This window comes from Hipposideros armiger, unplaced genomic scaffold (genome assembly GCF_001890085.2).
Source record: "Hipposideros armiger isolate ML-2016 unplaced genomic scaffold, ASM189008v1 scaffold_1424, whole genome shotgun sequence".
Lineage (NCBI taxonomy): Eukaryota > Metazoa > Chordata > Mammalia > Chiroptera > Hipposideridae > Hipposideros > Hipposideros armiger.
Window position 1 is genome coordinate 128398 of NW_017732774.1, and position 17446 is coordinate 145843.

At 40.4% G+C, this 17446-nt stretch overlaps 1 protein-coding gene across 1 annotated transcript in view; it reads right to left on the reverse strand.

The window, feature by feature from the left end:
- The window catches only part of LOC109377500 (mannosyl-oligosaccharide 1,2-alpha-mannosidase IA-like), a gene marked incomplete at its 3' end in the record, with an annotated part of 110353 nt that extends 105534 nt beyond the window's left edge, over positions 1–4819 (reverse strand). Inside the window, exon 1 of the mRNA XM_019633873.1 lies at positions 3401–4819. Within this exon, the coding sequence (XP_019489418.1) occupies positions 3401–4798 (1398 nt within the window). The remainder of the gene's footprint in view (positions 1–3400) is intronic.
- Positions 4820–17446: the final 12627 nt, after the last annotated feature.

The following is a 17446-nucleotide window of genomic DNA, read 5'->3' on the forward strand; positions in this document are numbered from 1 at the left end:
ATATTTTAACTATTAGCCATCAATATGAAAATGTTCTTTAAACTTATGATTATATAAATAGGTCTGGGATAAAGAACTAAAGCCTGTTTTGAGAAACCTAGAGAAGCCAACAGCAATTCCACAGCTGACCAGTCTAAAGCCTTACCTGATAAACCCAAAGCTGACTGTCCGACCCCACCTCTACCCGATTTAGGGAAGTTCCCCATGATGGGAACTTCAATCTGAGAAGGGAGGAATCTCCTCTGACAATTTGACTGTCTTCAGTCCCTATTACTCAGGGGGTCCCAGAATTCCAGAAAATGAAATAAAAATTAAGATTAGCGCACAGATCCTAAAGGAGGACAGTGCAAGTCCTTTGTGTAGGCAAAATAATAATAATAATAATAATAATAATAATAATAATAATAATGATAATAAAATTCTAATTTAAAATGGACCATTTTTCTAAAAATTCCATGGTGCTATTTTAATTTCTGTACTTCATTATTCTAACATTACTTTGTAAGGCTAAGGAAAACATGAGTACAATTTTTAAAAGATCAAACTCATGAAAATATGTACTATATACGTATTATCAATTTCAGGAAAATTCCAGAATTTATTTACAGTTTTCAAGGGGGGGGGTGGTCTTAATTTCAATTTTAAATTTTACATCAAGATTTATCATCCATCCATTAAGTACTGAAAAGCAGGTAATGTCTTTTATTATGAAGGGGGCTAGGCAATATCCTATTTAAAATTACAGACTGTCTCCCCTAGGCCCAAATTTGTTAAAAATTGACCACAGTACCAGTAACACAACTGTGTTGGCAATATAAAAATCATATTGGCTGTCTTTAAACAAATTTACAAAAGAAAAGTTGGGCTCAGAAATTACTATCCAAGCTCCCAACATGTTAGACTTGCCTATATCTTCTAAATGTTAACTATAAAACTATTAGTACATTCAGGTGTGATAGGGAATCTAAATATACAAAAATAACTAGAAAATATAGGAACAATAAAGATAAAAACTAAGGCATGATCCGTTGGTCCATGGTGGTGTCTGAAACTGAATCTAAATGTGTAAAGTCCAGTGAGTGCCCTACTGACACAGGCAACCACGCTCTCCTCTCTAAAAAGAAACAGTCACAGCCCAGTTTTAGAATCGCATGAGTTAGTACCTTTTCTTTCTTTTGGTTTACAAAGAAACACATCTGTCTGAACTAATCTGTTGAAAAACCAAAATCCCTTTCTTCCCATTAGCCTTTGACTAAATACTGGAGCTAATTGTGCTGGTTTTTTTGTAGGGGGCGTGGGGGAGGTTCTTACCACCACATGGAATTTTAAAGGCCACATTTAGTTCCACTACTTTATGCAAGACTGGGCAATTAAGAAACATCTACATGCTAAGATGTTAGCACCACACAGACACAGAAGGCTACATAAATTTCCTTTACATGGTTAATTAAGATCTTTTGATTCAGAGACACAGATAACATGGATCTAATAGGGACAGATATGCATACTATTAATATGTTGTTCTGAATTGACTGCTCCTGTCCCACTACTTCAGTTCTAAATGCACTTTTTAAATCACTATTGGTCAGTACCAACAGTGTTTTAATATCTACACATCTTTAGTATTTAAAATAATTTCCTTGGACAACAGTGCGCTGCACAAACTGGTAGTCATAGGAATTGAGACATGAGGCATGTGAATTATACTGCTTCGAACTTAAGAAAAATATAAGCAGATACAGGCTTGGATGTAATTTACCTATGGGTTTTGATTGTCTATTTTAAGCAGGTTGGGAGGTGAAGCAGGGAGGGAGATGGCTGGTGAGAATTAGAGCTTTTTTTCCATCTTCCTGGTTTGATAGCTCTAACAGAATTTCATAGTGAAGGGCAACTGCTAGACAGAAGTTGTCAGAGGGAGTAAAATCCATTTCCTCAAGTCTGGGAGGCTTCTATGCCTAGAAAGGGTCTCAACACAGAAAGGCTTAAGGGATGTGGAAGGAAGCTACCTGCATAGGAGGGATGGAGGCACTCTACCTAGGGTCAACTGACAGGGACTCAAATCGACTTTAACTTGCTCAATTACAGCTTAAACACATTCATCTGGTCTTAAAGTCACAAGTCCTATGACAATAGAGCTGCTTCCATTCTACAGTCACTCAAATTAAATACCTCTTCACCACCTCAAAATTCTGTTTACTGTCTAAAAATGGGGGAATCAGGAAGCTGCTTTTCCTGATTACCTACCCAATGTCAAAACACAAAATTTGTTTTCACAATGTCTCTGTGAACTTTTTAAACATGACAAAAACATCACTTCCATTCATCATGTATTTTAGAAATCTGAATCAAGATTTGGGAGGAAATGTTTTTAACATGGTTTCTACGACGCTTGTACTGTACAAAAATCCAGGCTGGCATAATGTCACATAGGAGAGTAGCTGTGGAAGAAAGCATGTCCAGAGAGCCTGATGACAGGTGACTGGGAGGAAGTCATGGCTTCAAGTGATGACTGGCACTGGCTGGTTCTGGAGCTCTGGGCCTTCCACTTTCATCTTTAAAATGACCGCTGGAAATTATTTTAAGGTCTTCAGCTTTAAGCCAGTCATGAACTAACCACATGTTACAAGTTCCAACTGAGGATTACGAGAAAGAAATTATGAAAGACTTATCAAAGTCCGTGTTTGTCCTAGATTAAGTTTGTCGTCATTGTGTCATCATTGTGGAGGCAAACCTGTTGCATCACATGAAATACTTTTTTTCTGACTACACTAGAAATGCAAGAGGCAGTAGTCTGGCTTTTGCAATTTTTCATTTTTTTTTAAGTAAACAACAGCGTGCCCCTATGATAGCAAGTTCTCAAGTTTCACCTTTATAGTCTGTAAGAACAAACAGGATGCCACCTGGCAGAATGAGGCCACATGGCTGAATGCTGGGGTGTGCTGGCTTGCTGTTAGAATCTTTTTATCATGCGTGATGTATGCTTTGCGTTTACATTCAAGATTCATTTCAAAGCCATGTCCAAGTCTTATTTGGGGCTGTTGGGGACCTTCACTGTCACTGTTCTCAGGGACGATTAAACGTGTATCAGCCAGTGGAAGAGGAAGTTTGCACACTACGTGCCCATTTCAAATCTGTCTCGCGTGGCTTATGCTCACCCAAACATGCAACTTAGAAGCAACGGGATTCAACCTCAGCTGGTAATTGACTACACCTACTATGATGCTGAAAAAAGCAAAACGAAAGAGCCTTTGACACTGCAGCTGGTGTTGGTGGAAAACCTCCATGCCCCCCCCCACACACACACACACTGTAATATTACAATCTTAAGAGTTTCAAAGATTTGTCGTTTCTCCCTGAAAACAACCGCGGACCGGAGGGACTTCTAGCACCGCGTACTCACCTCTTTGATCTTCGCCCTCTTCTCTCGGATGGCGGCGTCGGCCGGCTCCCGGCCAACCGCTCCGATGGGGGGCACGAAATCCACCGGGGGCAGCCCCCTGAACACCGCCTTGTCACGCAGCTGGTCCTGAGCCACCTTTTCCTTCTCCAGCAGGATGTCTCTTTGGATCTCCTCGGGCAGCTTCTGCAGGGTCTCCTTGGCTTCCCTGAGAGCCCGCTCGTGGTTTTCACGGATCCTGGCCAAGTTGTCCTCCAGCGCAGCGGCGGGGTCCCCGAGCGCGCCCTCATCACCGTGCCGGGCTCGCCCTTCTGCCGGGTCCTCGGCGCGCCCCCCGGGCCCGGGCTTGTGGTCGGCGGCCGACTGCAGGGCGGGGCTGGAGTGGAACAGGACCCCGCTGAGCAGCTTGGAGGAGTCAGGCAGGAAGAAGATCGCTCCGAAGCAGAGCGTGATGAAGGCGCTGAACACCAGCAGCAGCACGAACTTCTCCGTCAGGCGGAAGGCAGCGGGGCCCGACCCCTTCCTGCCACCACCTCCGCCGCCGCCGAGACCCCCGCCCAGGCCGCCGCCCGCGGGGCTGCTGAAGAGCGGCAACAGGCCCCCCACAGGCATCGCTCCCGCCGCTGCGGTCGCCCGGCTGCCCGCTGTCCAGTGGCCCTGTGCCGCGCCGCTCAGCAGCCAAACTTCGCCGCCGCCCGGCGTCAGCGGTTGCGGTGCTGAATCCTGCGCATCCAGGCCGCCCAAAACCCTGGGCTGGGCTGCAGGTATCCCCTGGGGTAACAGCTCCCCCCTGGGTCTTCCTGGGGCGGCTCCTTTGGCAAGCAAGTACGCGCGACAGACCGCTGGATGCAGCCCCTGGGGGGAGAGAAACAGTAAAGCGTAGTATTTACGATGATGGTGATAAAGTTTCCAGCGGGTCAACTCCCTCCGACGGCCGTGCAAGCCGCTAGGACAGCTCCCTCTGCGCGGAGTCGGGAGTCCGGCTCCGGGCAACGCCCTCGGAGTCCACTCTTTGAACTTGGGACGAAGTTTTCGGGTACCAGGGGGCGGGGTGTCCCGCGCACACCTGGCGCAGGGCCGCGTGCGGGCACCTCCGGGACAGGGCAGCGCACCTCGGGGCAGGAGGGGCGCAACGTGGGTAGGGAGCTCGTCAACTTCGCCCTCTCCCCATCTCGGAGCTAGACTAGCTGTCTCTGCTTCCCAGGCAGCGGTGGGTGTGCAGCCTGGCAGCCCCGCAGCCTGGGGCGCCGCTCCACTGGGCGAGCGCGCCGACCCGCGGGCGAGCGGGAGTGAGCAGGCTAGCACGATGCCCTCCGCCGCGGCCCCGCGAGCACTAACACCGCTGCCGGTCTCCGGGCGGTCGGAAACGGGGGCGGTGACGCGTCCGGAGAGTGATGGCATGGCCGGGCCAATCCAAGCGCCGCTCAGGGTCCCTCGGGGGCGGAGCCGAGGCGGGGAGGGAACCGCGCGGGGCGGGGAGTTTACGGGAAGCGCAGCCTCGCGGGGGCCCGGCGGAGGGCGGGAAGGTCGTGTGTCCCCGAGGCGCGAGGCTGGCTGGAGCTGTAGCGGGGAGGGCTGTCAGAGCCGCGACGGAGGCCCAGTCGGGCGGGGCTCGGGGTCGGGGAGCTTATCCTGCACTGGCCTCTGGCCCGGGTCCCGGCGGTGGGGTGGTGGTTCTCCAGTTGCCGAGGAGGCGCCTGAGCTGACGCTGGACCTCCCTGTAGCCCACTCGGACCCGCGCCAGGCCAAGTGGGGCTTGCCCGGAGGGGGTCCCGGGAAGGGCAGCGCCTCCAAGAGAATCACCCGACCCTGGGTCGTTCGGAAGCGCGTCTTCAATAATTACCCTCTTTTCCCCCAAGGCAAGGGATTCCCCGGTGCAGTCAAACCAAGTCTCTACGTGAGGAGCTGTGATCCGGGGAGCTTTTGAGCTCCCTGGTCTAACATCCTAAGTCTCTTAGTTTTATGGTTGCTTAGGAGTCTTCGTGTGCGTCCTCTCCCCGTTAAAAAAAAAAACGTGTGCCTCCGCCATCCACTCCCACTTTCAACATTCATTTACCTCATAGAAGTTGTTCACATTTTCCATTTAAAGAAGACAGTTTTATGTTGCCAGAGCTTCAAGTAATAAATTTGAACACTGTGTTGAAATTAAGTCTTGGATTTGACTACTTCCATGGAAGTAAGGACTTGGCCCAATAGATCTTGTTTTCAAGACAGTCATATAATTTTTCAAAATGTGTTTGTAATTCCTCTGTTACTCTGCAAATAAAGGGTTATCAGAGAGGAAAAAGTTGACTGACTTCCTATTTTTGAACGTAGTTTGTAGCAGGCTTGTCCTGTCTCTCACCTTTCTCTGGAAACATGATTTTAGCTCTATTTCTGCTTGTTGTCTTAAAACAAAGGAAACAGCTGGCACCTTTCAGGAAGGTGTGCACAATACAGTTGCTTTCAGGTGTTAGATTATGAGAAAATATAAATAAAAAATCCTTATTACACTTTTTATTTAAGTATTCATTTGAACCATCATTATTTGTTGTGTATTTGTTTTGTATGAAATGAGTCATACATCTGAAGTTTCTGTTGATGGGAAATTATTGTTTGATAAAGCTGACATTATGGCTTGGTAATTTAGATAACTGCAATGAAATTCTATGCCCAGAAGAGTGCAGCATCTCCAAGCAGGGTAACAAAGTTTAGAAAGACCAAAAAAGAAAACAATGATTTTTTTTTTTTAATAATGGAATGGTAATTTTTGTTTCAAAGTTGTGGATAGACTGAAAAGTTTGAATCACTGTGACATAGTATTGTTTCCAACAACATCCTTAAAATTTAGTTACTTTGTGGGTAGATAGATAACAGATAGATAATGATAGGATTAATTACCCTAAAAGCCAATCTCATGATCATCTTTTTAGGAATGATTTATTATTTTAACTATTATGTTTTAAGAATGGAATTATTTCCTATACCCACAAAAATATTTAGAAACTTTGATTTAAAATTGATATTACTAAGTATTCCAGAAAAGCATTAAATCTACTTTAAGTGAGTGTTAAAATGGTGATTAAAGGAGGTTATAAACCTAATTTTATTTCTGGTGCTCTTTAATTTTGATACCAAACCAGTTTAGCATCTGGACTTAAAGATGATTTTTCCCCCTAAAAACTTTAAATTTGATTTATCTATATTGTATTTAAATATTTTAAAGTGACTTTATTTCTGTTCACCTTTATGAAGCTTATTTTAAGATTACTTTCATATTAACCTGCATTTCTTTTAAAGCAGATTTATTATAAGTGAAGCTTGGCTTTAGTAATTTGTTAAACAAGAAATCAGCATTGATAGTTGATTGTGAGATACATATTAAAGAGTGCCAATCTCTGTTAGGTAGCATCAGAAATATGTGAGAGTGCTTGAATTTCGGCTAGTACAAGTTTAAAAAAATTCAAAGAGAAGGTATTTTAAGAGACCAACCAAATTAACCATGTGAAAACCATTTATTTATTTATTTATTTATTTACTTACTTATTTTTAAAGATTTTTATTGGGAAATTGGGGGATGGGAACAGCACTGGGGAATTGGGGGAAGGGGAACAGACAAGTTGCTGTCCTTTTTGTTCTTCAGTCTACTTGTGGAGGATGTTGCTTCACTGGCCCAAGTTGGCACCATCATTGCGCTCTTCCAGGGCGAGGCAGATCAGTCGCCGGCTTCTGGACGGCCGCTTATAGTGGCTGCTGGCCGCTCACCCTGGCTGCTGGCTACACATGGTAGTCCATGGCAACCCACTGCAGCAGGGGCTGCAGCCCACGCCGTTGCCAGCCGTTGCCTGCGACTCAAGGCAGCCCAGCTCCAGGTTGAGCTGTTGTTCAGCATCTTAGCTGTAGAGGGCAGTGTCACTGGCCCTCATGTGGGATCCGAACCGGGGCCCTGTGGTGTCCCAAGCCAGCTCAACCAACGCACCACTCTGCCAGCCCAAAAACCCTTTAAAATAACCATGTAAACCCCTGTGTATTCATAGTAAGGGACAAGTATAGAGTGGTCAATAAGTAAAAATGTGCATTTTTGTAGAAGTAAAATCTGACACTTTGCCCTGATTTCAATACCATGAGCACTTCACATTCTACAGTTGGAAAAACAATACTTTGCATCCTGAGATCAAGCAAAATTAAGCTGACTGGTTCTGGTCCCCAAATAATAAAACCTTGACTATGTCCTGTAAATCCAGACCCTCCCCCCTCCACACACACACACACACACACACACACACACCATATCTACTTGAAGATACGTCACAATCTTCTTTGTGAATACAATGATTGCAATAGTTGCTGTTTTCTCATTATGAATAGTCTAATGTAAACTTAGCAGCCTTAGTAATTTTCTGTGGTTTTTCTGTTTAAATACTTGCCATGTTTTCTTATTTGGCCAGCCAGTCGTTGAAGTATGACTCCTTTGTATCTTTTGCAAGTTTGCTTGCACATTTTATTCTTACATCTTCCTTTTCTGATGCTTATATCTTTTTATTTTTCTTTGACAATTTGTAAATGTTTGAATTTCAAGATAAATCTTTAGAATCAAGTTATTTATTTTTTTAAAGATTTTATTGGGGAATTGGGAACAGCGGTGGGGAATCCGGGAAGGGGAACAGACAAGTTGCTGTCCTTTTGTTCTTCAGTCTAGTTGTGGAGGACATCACTTCACTGGCCCATGTTGGTATTGTGATCATTGCGCTCTTCTTGGCTGAGGCAGATCCGTTGCCGGCCATTGGACGGCCGCTCATGGCAGCTCATGCCAGCTCGCGCCGGCTGCTGGCCACTGACGGTAGCTTACAGCAGCCCACTGAAGCACAGTTGTAGCCTGCGCTATCGCCGGTGATTCACCGCAGCCCAGTTCCAGGTCGAGCTGTTTGTTGTTCAGCATCTTAGCTGTAGAGGACAGTGTCACTGGCCCTAATGTGGGATCAGAACCGGCGGCCCTGCTGCTCAGAGCTCACGCTCCCAAGCCAACTCTTAACCAATGAGCCACTTGGCTGACCCTCAAGTTATTTTTTTAAACCTGGTTTTGGTTAGAAATATCTTCCCAAAGTATAAAGAAATCCCAAATTTATTTGGCTGCTTGGATTTCTCTGGTTTTAAAATTACATTTAACAAAGGGTAGATTTAATATGCCTACAATTAAATATAATAATAATTCTAAACATGGTTACAGAGGAAACAGTGACAATATTTTTATAAAAACTGTGGTGAATGAATATTTTATAAAGTTAAAATTTCTCAAAAATTAAAGTGTAAAAATATTTCTTAGCAGAAATTTTCTAGAAGGTACTTGATAGCAGTTTATGCAAGAATCCTTTCGAAAATTTTTGTTTTTTGATTTAAAAATAAAAAGTAATCTAATAAAATAAGTAAATGTAATATATATGTGCAATAATTAACTACTGAAAATTTCCAACAAGTTAGACTTCTGATAAAATCTTCCTACAGCTGATTTTCTAATTGTCTTCAAATTCCAGATCAGAATAGGTTTTTGCTTTTATTTTTTTAAAGCAAAATATAATACGCAAAAAATTGTTTGTTATAGACATTAATCTTGAAATTTCAATATTTCAATGGGCAACTCTGAATTTTACATGAAATGTATTAAGATGAGAATTAGCCAAAGTTTAAAAATAAACTATCAATAATATTTGTGGTTATATGAGGGGCTACAATCATACCTGGTTTTTACCCCCTTCTTCAATTTACTTTGGAACGGCCTGAGTAGTAGATTATTTTTATAGAATGCCAATCACCTTTCTCTTGCTCTCTCTCTGTTGGGGAAGTTAAGAGATCTAAGACCCTAGGGAAGAATAAAATGTTGGAAAAAATAACTGTTGCAATGTTAGTCATCAAAATAATTAAATTAGACAGTGTTTTATTTATCTTGAATGTTACAGCCTGAGGACAATCAGACTTATTTGGAAGAAGAGGAGATATAATGATTGTTTCAGAGAGATTCTAAACCAACTTTCAAGGTCAGAAAGTTTTATGGAAGTTCTTAGGTATAGTTTTCCCTCAACAAGTAAGCTTTCTTTTGGTGTCAAGTGTATCACTAGTACTACTACCCTTACAGTGTTTTTGTTTTGTTTTGTTTTGATTAACAAGAGGACTGAAAGCTATAAGCATAGAGAGAGATTTTCCAGAGGTAACTGGGCAAAGGTTTGAATGAGAGAGTAATTTATTATAGAGGTCATGCATGTCCTTGGCTGTATGACCATGGGTCATAAGTCACCTGTCTTCTGTATCTCTCATTCTTCACCTGTAACATTGCTGTGATTCTCAAGTTAAATGATATAGCTGATGTGTATGGCACGATTGGCATTCAAGCAGTTTAATTCAATTTCTCCCCTCCCCTAATTAATGTCAGGAGGGGGTGAAAGAACAGTGTCTATAGGATTCTTATAAGGGAGAACATGAAAAGGGTGGCAGGGAAGTCATTTTGGATTATGTGGTTCTTCACATGATTGTCACTTTTCAACTTTTGTCCTCTATTTAAATAATATACACTGGAAAGAGAGTGGGTAGGGCACAGCCCCAGGTTTGATAGGAAAAGGGACCTACGGTGTTGCTCCACTCTTTAGGACCAAAAAGTTTACCAACCAACTGACTTTGTAGTCCGTAGAGCCTTGAGAAAATGTGAATGATGGCAAAGTTTCCAAGTGAGAAGAGTGATATTACTGTTCAGTGCTTGAAAAATCAGGAAACCAAGGATTCAAGGCATAAAAGCTGGGCAGAGAATGCCAACAACGACCTTTAGGAGTCCCTGTATATAAAATGTTTGAATTTTATAACTTGAGGAGAATATACTGTTTTAACTGAATGGAAACTAAAGGAAAAAGTTCCTTTCTATGGCCAGAGAAAGAAACAAGATTTGCTTTAGTTTTAAATTCATTAGGTGCATTTTAAAAAGAAAGAAATAGTATTTTCTTTAAAAAAATATTTTTTTCTCTCCCTTCTCTGCCCATTAAAGATCACATGCATTTCTAGAAAAAACAAACTCAGGAATAAAAATGATACATTATTCTGCAGAACTGAAATTTTCTTTTTCATGAAATTAAGTGAAATGAAACCACATGTGCTTGTTCCTATTTTGGAGAAACTATCTACAACTACGACACGACAGCACTTGGCTTCCCAGTTTCATTGCAAAATAAATGTGGTTAGCACTACATGTTCAGTCTTTCATATTGTCCTCAGGGCAGAGCTTTGTTTTGGCTGTGGGTCTCTGTAAATGGATAGGAATTTGTGATTCTTCATCTACTGAACTTATTTTTCAAGTTCACATGGAGTATTCTCCTGCAATATATAGGTTCATGTAGGGGCAAAGGTAAAAAAAAAGCAGATCTGTGTTGCAGGTAGTACCTGGACAAACATCTACTGAATGTGGAACTGGTAGTCTATTTGTTTGGTATAATTAATACTGGTCTGGACTGTGGGAATGAGCGGGACATCCTGAAATTAACATAGGAAAAGAGAAGGGAAGCGTTCCGAACCAGTGACCCGCGTATCTATTAGACTTTATGGCCTGGAACTAGTAGGGTCTCATAGAATTTCTACAAATTCCTGGGCTTAACACGTGTTGAGTTTGACATACTTAATCTGGCTCTTATAATACAAACAGTGTGACTATCCATGACATCATTAGGTTCTCAAGCTTCTCCCAGATATTAAACAGGTATAATGCATTCCATATTATGATACTATCATATCTTGAACAGTAACCAACAAGAAATTAAACTACCGAGTGCCTAAAAGTGTCATCCGTTTTACATTCTTAATGCTAAAATCCACATATATCTCTATCAAGAAATGAATTTCAATCTTCTTAAAAGTATAATAAGTAGCCATTATACAGAATTTAGTTTACTTACATCATCCTAGAGCTAATTTCTTTTATTCCTTAGGTGTTCATAGGGTAGAATAAATAAGAAAGGAAATGTAAATTTTTGAAACTTTTCAATTAATTAATAGGCTATATAGAATGTGCCATTAAGTACATTTTATTAAGTGCATGTAGTTTCATCATTTTCTTCTCTTTGAAAAAAGTTTTAAATTAACATAAACTGCTGGTGGGAATGTAAAACAGTATAGCTGCTTTGGAAAAGAGCTTGGCAGTTCTTTAAAAGGGTAAATATAAATTTACCATATAACCCAAAAATTCCATCTCTTGGTATATACCCGAGAGAAATGAAAATATTTGTGTACCTAAAAATCTTTACATTACTGTTCATAACAGCATTATTCATAAGAGCCAAAGGAGGAAACAACATAGATGTCCATTAACTGATCAGATGTGGGATAGCCATACAATAGAATATGATTCAGAAAAAAAAAAGTATGGACACATACTACACATACTACATACAACATGGATGAACCTTGAAAGCTTTATGTTCAAAGATGCCAGTCACACAAGACCGCCTATGGTATGGTTCCACTTATAGAAATGTCTAGAACAGGTAAATCCATAGGGACAGAAAGTAGATTAGTGGTCCTTTTGGTGTGGAGTCCTAAGAGGTTGGAGGGTCACCACTAAAGGATACAAGGTTTCTTTTTGGGGGTGATGAAAATGTTCTAAAATTGATTGTGGTCATAGTTGCATGAGTCTCTGAATATACTAAAAACTATTGAATTGTACAGTCTAAATGGGTGATTTTTATGGTATGTGAATTATATTTGAATAAAGCTACTACAAAAAGGATGTTTTCCTTTCAAAACTGGTTTATAAGAATCTTTCTCAAGAGCCATGGAATACCTTAAGCAAAAAAAAAAAAAAGATAAAGAAGAACAAGATGAAGATGACATTACACTAAATAGTATTATTAAATATTTAAGCCTCAAAAGTAGTAAGGAGAGAGTATAAAGTCAAGAAAAATTTTCTAGAACACAGAGGAAAATGCTATAATTTCTCAGCTTGAGAAATATATATTCTTATTGAGTAGTCAAACCAAAAGAATGTTTTAAGTTATGAATCACTTCCATACTCTACACTCTTTCCTATTAAAACATAGACAAGTAATATCATTCATATTTTTTTGATGTGTGGAAAATTACTACTAAATTAACTGGACTTCACAGCTCTATGATGACCAAAATGTTTCCAGGAGAAGCTAACTTGCAAAGCAGCAGCTTAAACTAAGCAAAATGATGCAGGGCAAGAGAGCTGGGTTAGGAATCAGAAGACTTGTTTTTATTTTTGTTTTTTGATTTTTAATTTATTTTTATTTACTCATTTATTTATTTTTATTTTCAATTACAGTTGGCATTCAATACTATATTAGTTTCAGATGTACAGCATAGTGGTTCGACATTTATGTAACTTACGAAGTGATCTCCCTAATAAGTCTGGTACCCATCTGACACCACACACAGTGTTTATAATATTATTGCCTGCACTTCTTGTGCTATACTTTACATCCTCATGACTGTTTTGTAACTGTCAATTTGTACCAGAAGAGCTATTTTTAAAACTAGCTCTGATTACTTGGATTAGTTAAACCCTCAGCCTCAGTTTCTCCTTCTGTAAAATAATAGGGACTCCTAATTGAAAGGGTGTTGTGAAGATCAAATTACATATCATATGTATATCAGAGAATGATCTACAAGGTATTATTACAACTATTAATAATCAAAATGTTAATTAGCACAATAATATTATTTAGTAATATTAGTAATTTAGCATTCGGAGAGCCTAGCATCAGAATCCTAATACAATAATCATTGAGAAGACAAAAGAGATAAATTTATATGTTTTCTTCCTTCCTTCCTTTCTCCGTTCCTCCTTTCCTCCCTCTTTCTTTCTTTTTTTTTTCTTTTATCTATTAGGTTGGTGCAAAGGTAATTGCGGTTTTTTGCCATAATTCATATGGCAAAAATCGCAATTAACTTTGCACCAACCTAATATCTATCTATTATCTTCAAGGTCTTTAACTCAAAAAGTTGAAATATTTTGAAAAATTTACTATTCTGTTTTTTAAAGAAATCATGAATATTTAATAGGACATATTATCAAATTATAGCAGAACCTATATCTGACTCTTCTATGTTCAGTTAATGCTGCCAAAATAGAAACCACTATCCTGCATGCCCTCAATAAGTAATAAAAAGCAGGACATCCTGAGAAATTGTCTATTTTTCTGTTTCACATAGTAGTCACACCCCCAATAAACTTATATTTTTCCCTCTTCAATTGATTTTTACCTTTTGCGCTTTTATAATTTTATAATCTTATCACAAATGTAATACATATTTATTATAGAAAATTTAGGAGATACGGACTAACCAAAATAAATAAACCTTAAAATTCTTACATCAATAATACAGTTGTACATATCGTGTAAAGCAGCATAGCTGTGCCCTCTTTCAGTGTGTTCAAATAAACATAATTTCTGGGCCGGCCGAGTGGCGCGTTGGTTAAGAATTGGCTTGGGACACCAGCTCTGAGCAGCAGGGCCCCGGTTCGGATCCCACATTAGGGCCAGTGACGCTGTGCACTCTACAGCTAAGATGGTGAACAACAGCTCGACCTGGAGCTGGGCTGCCGTGAGTCCACGGCGACGGCGTAGGCTGCAGTGAAGCTGCAATGGGCTGCCATAAGCTACCACGAGCAGCCGGCAGCCAGAGTGAGCTGCCAAGAGCTGCCGTGAGCGGCCATCCAGTGGCTGGTGACTGATCTGCCTCACCTGGGAAGAGCGCAATGATAATACCAACATGGACCAGTGAAGCGATGTCCTCCACAACTAGACTGAAGAACAAAAGGACTGCAACTTGTCTGTTCCCCTTCCCCAATTCTCCCAATAAAATCTTTAAAACAAAACAAAACAAAAAACCAAGTAAACATAATTTCTGGATTTCCTCCCTTCTCCCCTGCCTCACCTTTAAAAACTTTATTTGTAGTGACTAATATTTCTCTTTTTTAATTAAACTTGAAGGTAGATGGGGATGTGTAATGCTTTTATTAAAGCTCTAAACTGTCTCATTTTTAAACATGGTAATAAATGGGAAACGAAAGTTTTTATCACTGATTTCCTTTTTCTAATCACTGCAGTTTTCTGTTTATGCTGATCACTTATTTCTCTACTATCATATGATGCCAAATCATTAAAATGTGGTAGGTTTTTGTTTGTTTGTTTGTTTGTTTGTTTGTTTTACTACAGAGACATGTTTTTATAATTGGGAAAATTAAAAACAATTAAGAAAAAGGAAACCATTTCCACTACATTGAAACAATCACATTTAATATACTTTATATCTTTCTTATGATTAAAAAATACACATGAAGAAAAAAATTTAAACCCATAAATGTAAAACATCTAAACATTCAGGTGGTATTTCTTTTTCAAACCATAGAAATTTGGTACATGAAGAGAATTATCTGAACTAGTCCAAGAGGGCTTTTCTCACCATTGGCTGTTCTTTTTATGTGCCTATTAGATTCAAATTATACAAACCCTGTTTGGTTGACTAAAAGATGTAGCTACACTTCAATTTTGATTATACTTTGCTTTCCCCTTTGTTTGGAAGTTTTTAGTTCAATTTAAATTGTCAGGTTTTTTGGTTTGTTTGTCTTGTTTTGCCTTGCCCCTCGTATGCTGTATACAGTTAGAAGAAACTGGCTCATTAGTTCTTTCCATCTCTCACAATAAATTTTGTTGTTGTTAATTTTTCCCTTCAGTGTTACTAGTCTTTCCAAAAGATAAAGGTTTAATTCTGGGCACTGACCTACAGTAGCCTTATAATACATTTAGTCACCAGTCTTTAAGTAAAAACAGAGTCCTTTGTCATTTTGTAAGTGCCTCACTGTTTATGTAGTAAAATAAGAGATTTTGAAGTCTGAAATGCAAATGTAAAATTGTAGCAGTTTTCAGACCCATGTCATGAAAAACGAAACTTGATGGAAACAATCAAGTTTCTGAAATTGCTATCAAGTAAAGAGAACCCATATTCTTTTCTGTTTAATCTCATTTCCTTCATTAATACATGAAGAAGTGATGATGTGAACTGTTTCTAAAGTAAATGTGTGAGTGTGTGTGTGTGTGTGTGTGTGTGTGTGTGTGTGTGTGTCTGTATCTCAAAGATGTTTTGGGGAAAACATTTCTAGCTCCTATAGTTAATCAATAGTGTTCTTTAATAAGAGAGAAAAAAATTTGTTTTCACTGCTGTCAACCCCTTAACCTGCTTAAATTCTGTGGTACATGATTTCAATAAATGCTTTGTCAATATCCTGAGCCCTTTGTCCCTGTGTCTTCTTGTCACATTTCTTTGGCAAAACCTCAAGGAACACAAACATCTGCTTTTTTCAGTGCTTGCACCCCGGCCGCCAGGCTTTGTTTGGTAGAATATGTACAGTACAGCAGATTGACTCCACCAGGCCTCATATCCAACCTCAAATGGGCGTTGGCATTGCCCTGCAAACCTCCTGTGTCTATGTGGTCAGTTTCCATTCCTACCCCACACAACAATTTCAGGCCTTCTCCATTCTCTTTCATTCTCTCCCAGGAATTCTCAACCGGGGCTATTTTACTCTCTTCCTCCCACCCCCAGCCCCTATGGGACATTTGACAATGTCTGAAGACAGTTTTTCTTTTTTTTTTTTAGCTGAGTCATCCTGCTACCTGTTGGCAGCTCAGCAGCTGCTCAGCTCGGGCTGGACTCGAACCGCTGTTGCTCAGAGCTCAAACTCTTGAGCGAGCTCTTAACCAACTGAGCCACTCGGCCGGCCCTGAAGACAGTTTTGATCGTCACACACATGGGGCTGGGGGCTGGGGGTGGGGGTGGGGCCTGATACTGACCTCTAGGAGGTAAAGGCCAGGGGTGCTGCTCAGCACCCTTCAGTGAACAGGACAGTCCCGCACCACATAGAATTACCTGGTCTACGAGGTCAGTACTGCCGAGGATGAGAAGGCCGACTCCAGTGCCTCGTGCTCAGCACATGCTTTTCTTCCTTTACAGAGGAAATAGCAGCCAACTGCTGAGAACGCCTTCATCTTATTTATTTTGAACACAAAGTACATATTTCTGCACAGAGCTTCCCCTCTTATTACCCTAGAGGGACTAGCCCCTTCTCCTGGCTGAGGCTAACCCCGCCACCTATGCTTTAGACTTAAAAGTTTCCCCTTTTCTCCATAACATTATAGTATTTATTATTCATTTCTCTATGTGTATTTCCAATCTTGCCTTCTAAGTTCTTCTTTTTTTTATGTTAAACACAATAAAGTTTCTTCAACTACAATAAAAGAAACAAACAAAACAACAACCCTCCTCTCCCTCCAGGTACTACCCTGTGCTCTCTCTTTGTAGTCACATTTCTCCAAATAGTTGTTCATGACACCAGCTGTCTACAATTCTTCATCTCCCACTCACTGCTCATCCTACCCCAGTCTGGCTTCTGGACTCATCAGTCCATTAAAACAGCTCTAATGAAGGTCACCAAGTGCCCTGCACATCAGACATTCCTGAGATCATTTTAAGTCTTCATTTGACTTCACCTTTCAGTAGCATTCAACAATGCCTATCACTACCTGCTTTCAGAAACCAGTCTTCTCTTGATGTCTGTGACACAACAAATCTCTTGGTTTTTGACACGTCTGATCAATTCCTTGGTTCCTAGCTTATTCATTCTCTTCTTGGCCTTTAAATGTACGTGTTTCCTTAAGGCTCAGTGCTGAGACTTCACATCTTCTTAATTTTCACTCGCTTCCTAACTAATGTCATTCAGACTCACTGCTTCATTTAGCATATATGTATATGCAAGGTATTTTCAAATTAATATTTCTGGGCCAGACCTCTCACAGTTTAAGATCTGTATATCCAGTTACCTGCCTCTTTCTTCTCTTTTTCTTTCTTTCTTTCTTTCTTTCTTTCTTTCTTTCTTTCTTTCTTTCTTTCTTTCTTTCTTTCTTTCTTTCTTTCTTTTTTTCTTTCTTTCTTTCTTTCTTTCTGCCCTTCTTTCTGTCTTTTCCTTCTCTCTCTTTCTTTTTTTCTTTTCTTTGTAGGCCTCAAAACATCTCAGTC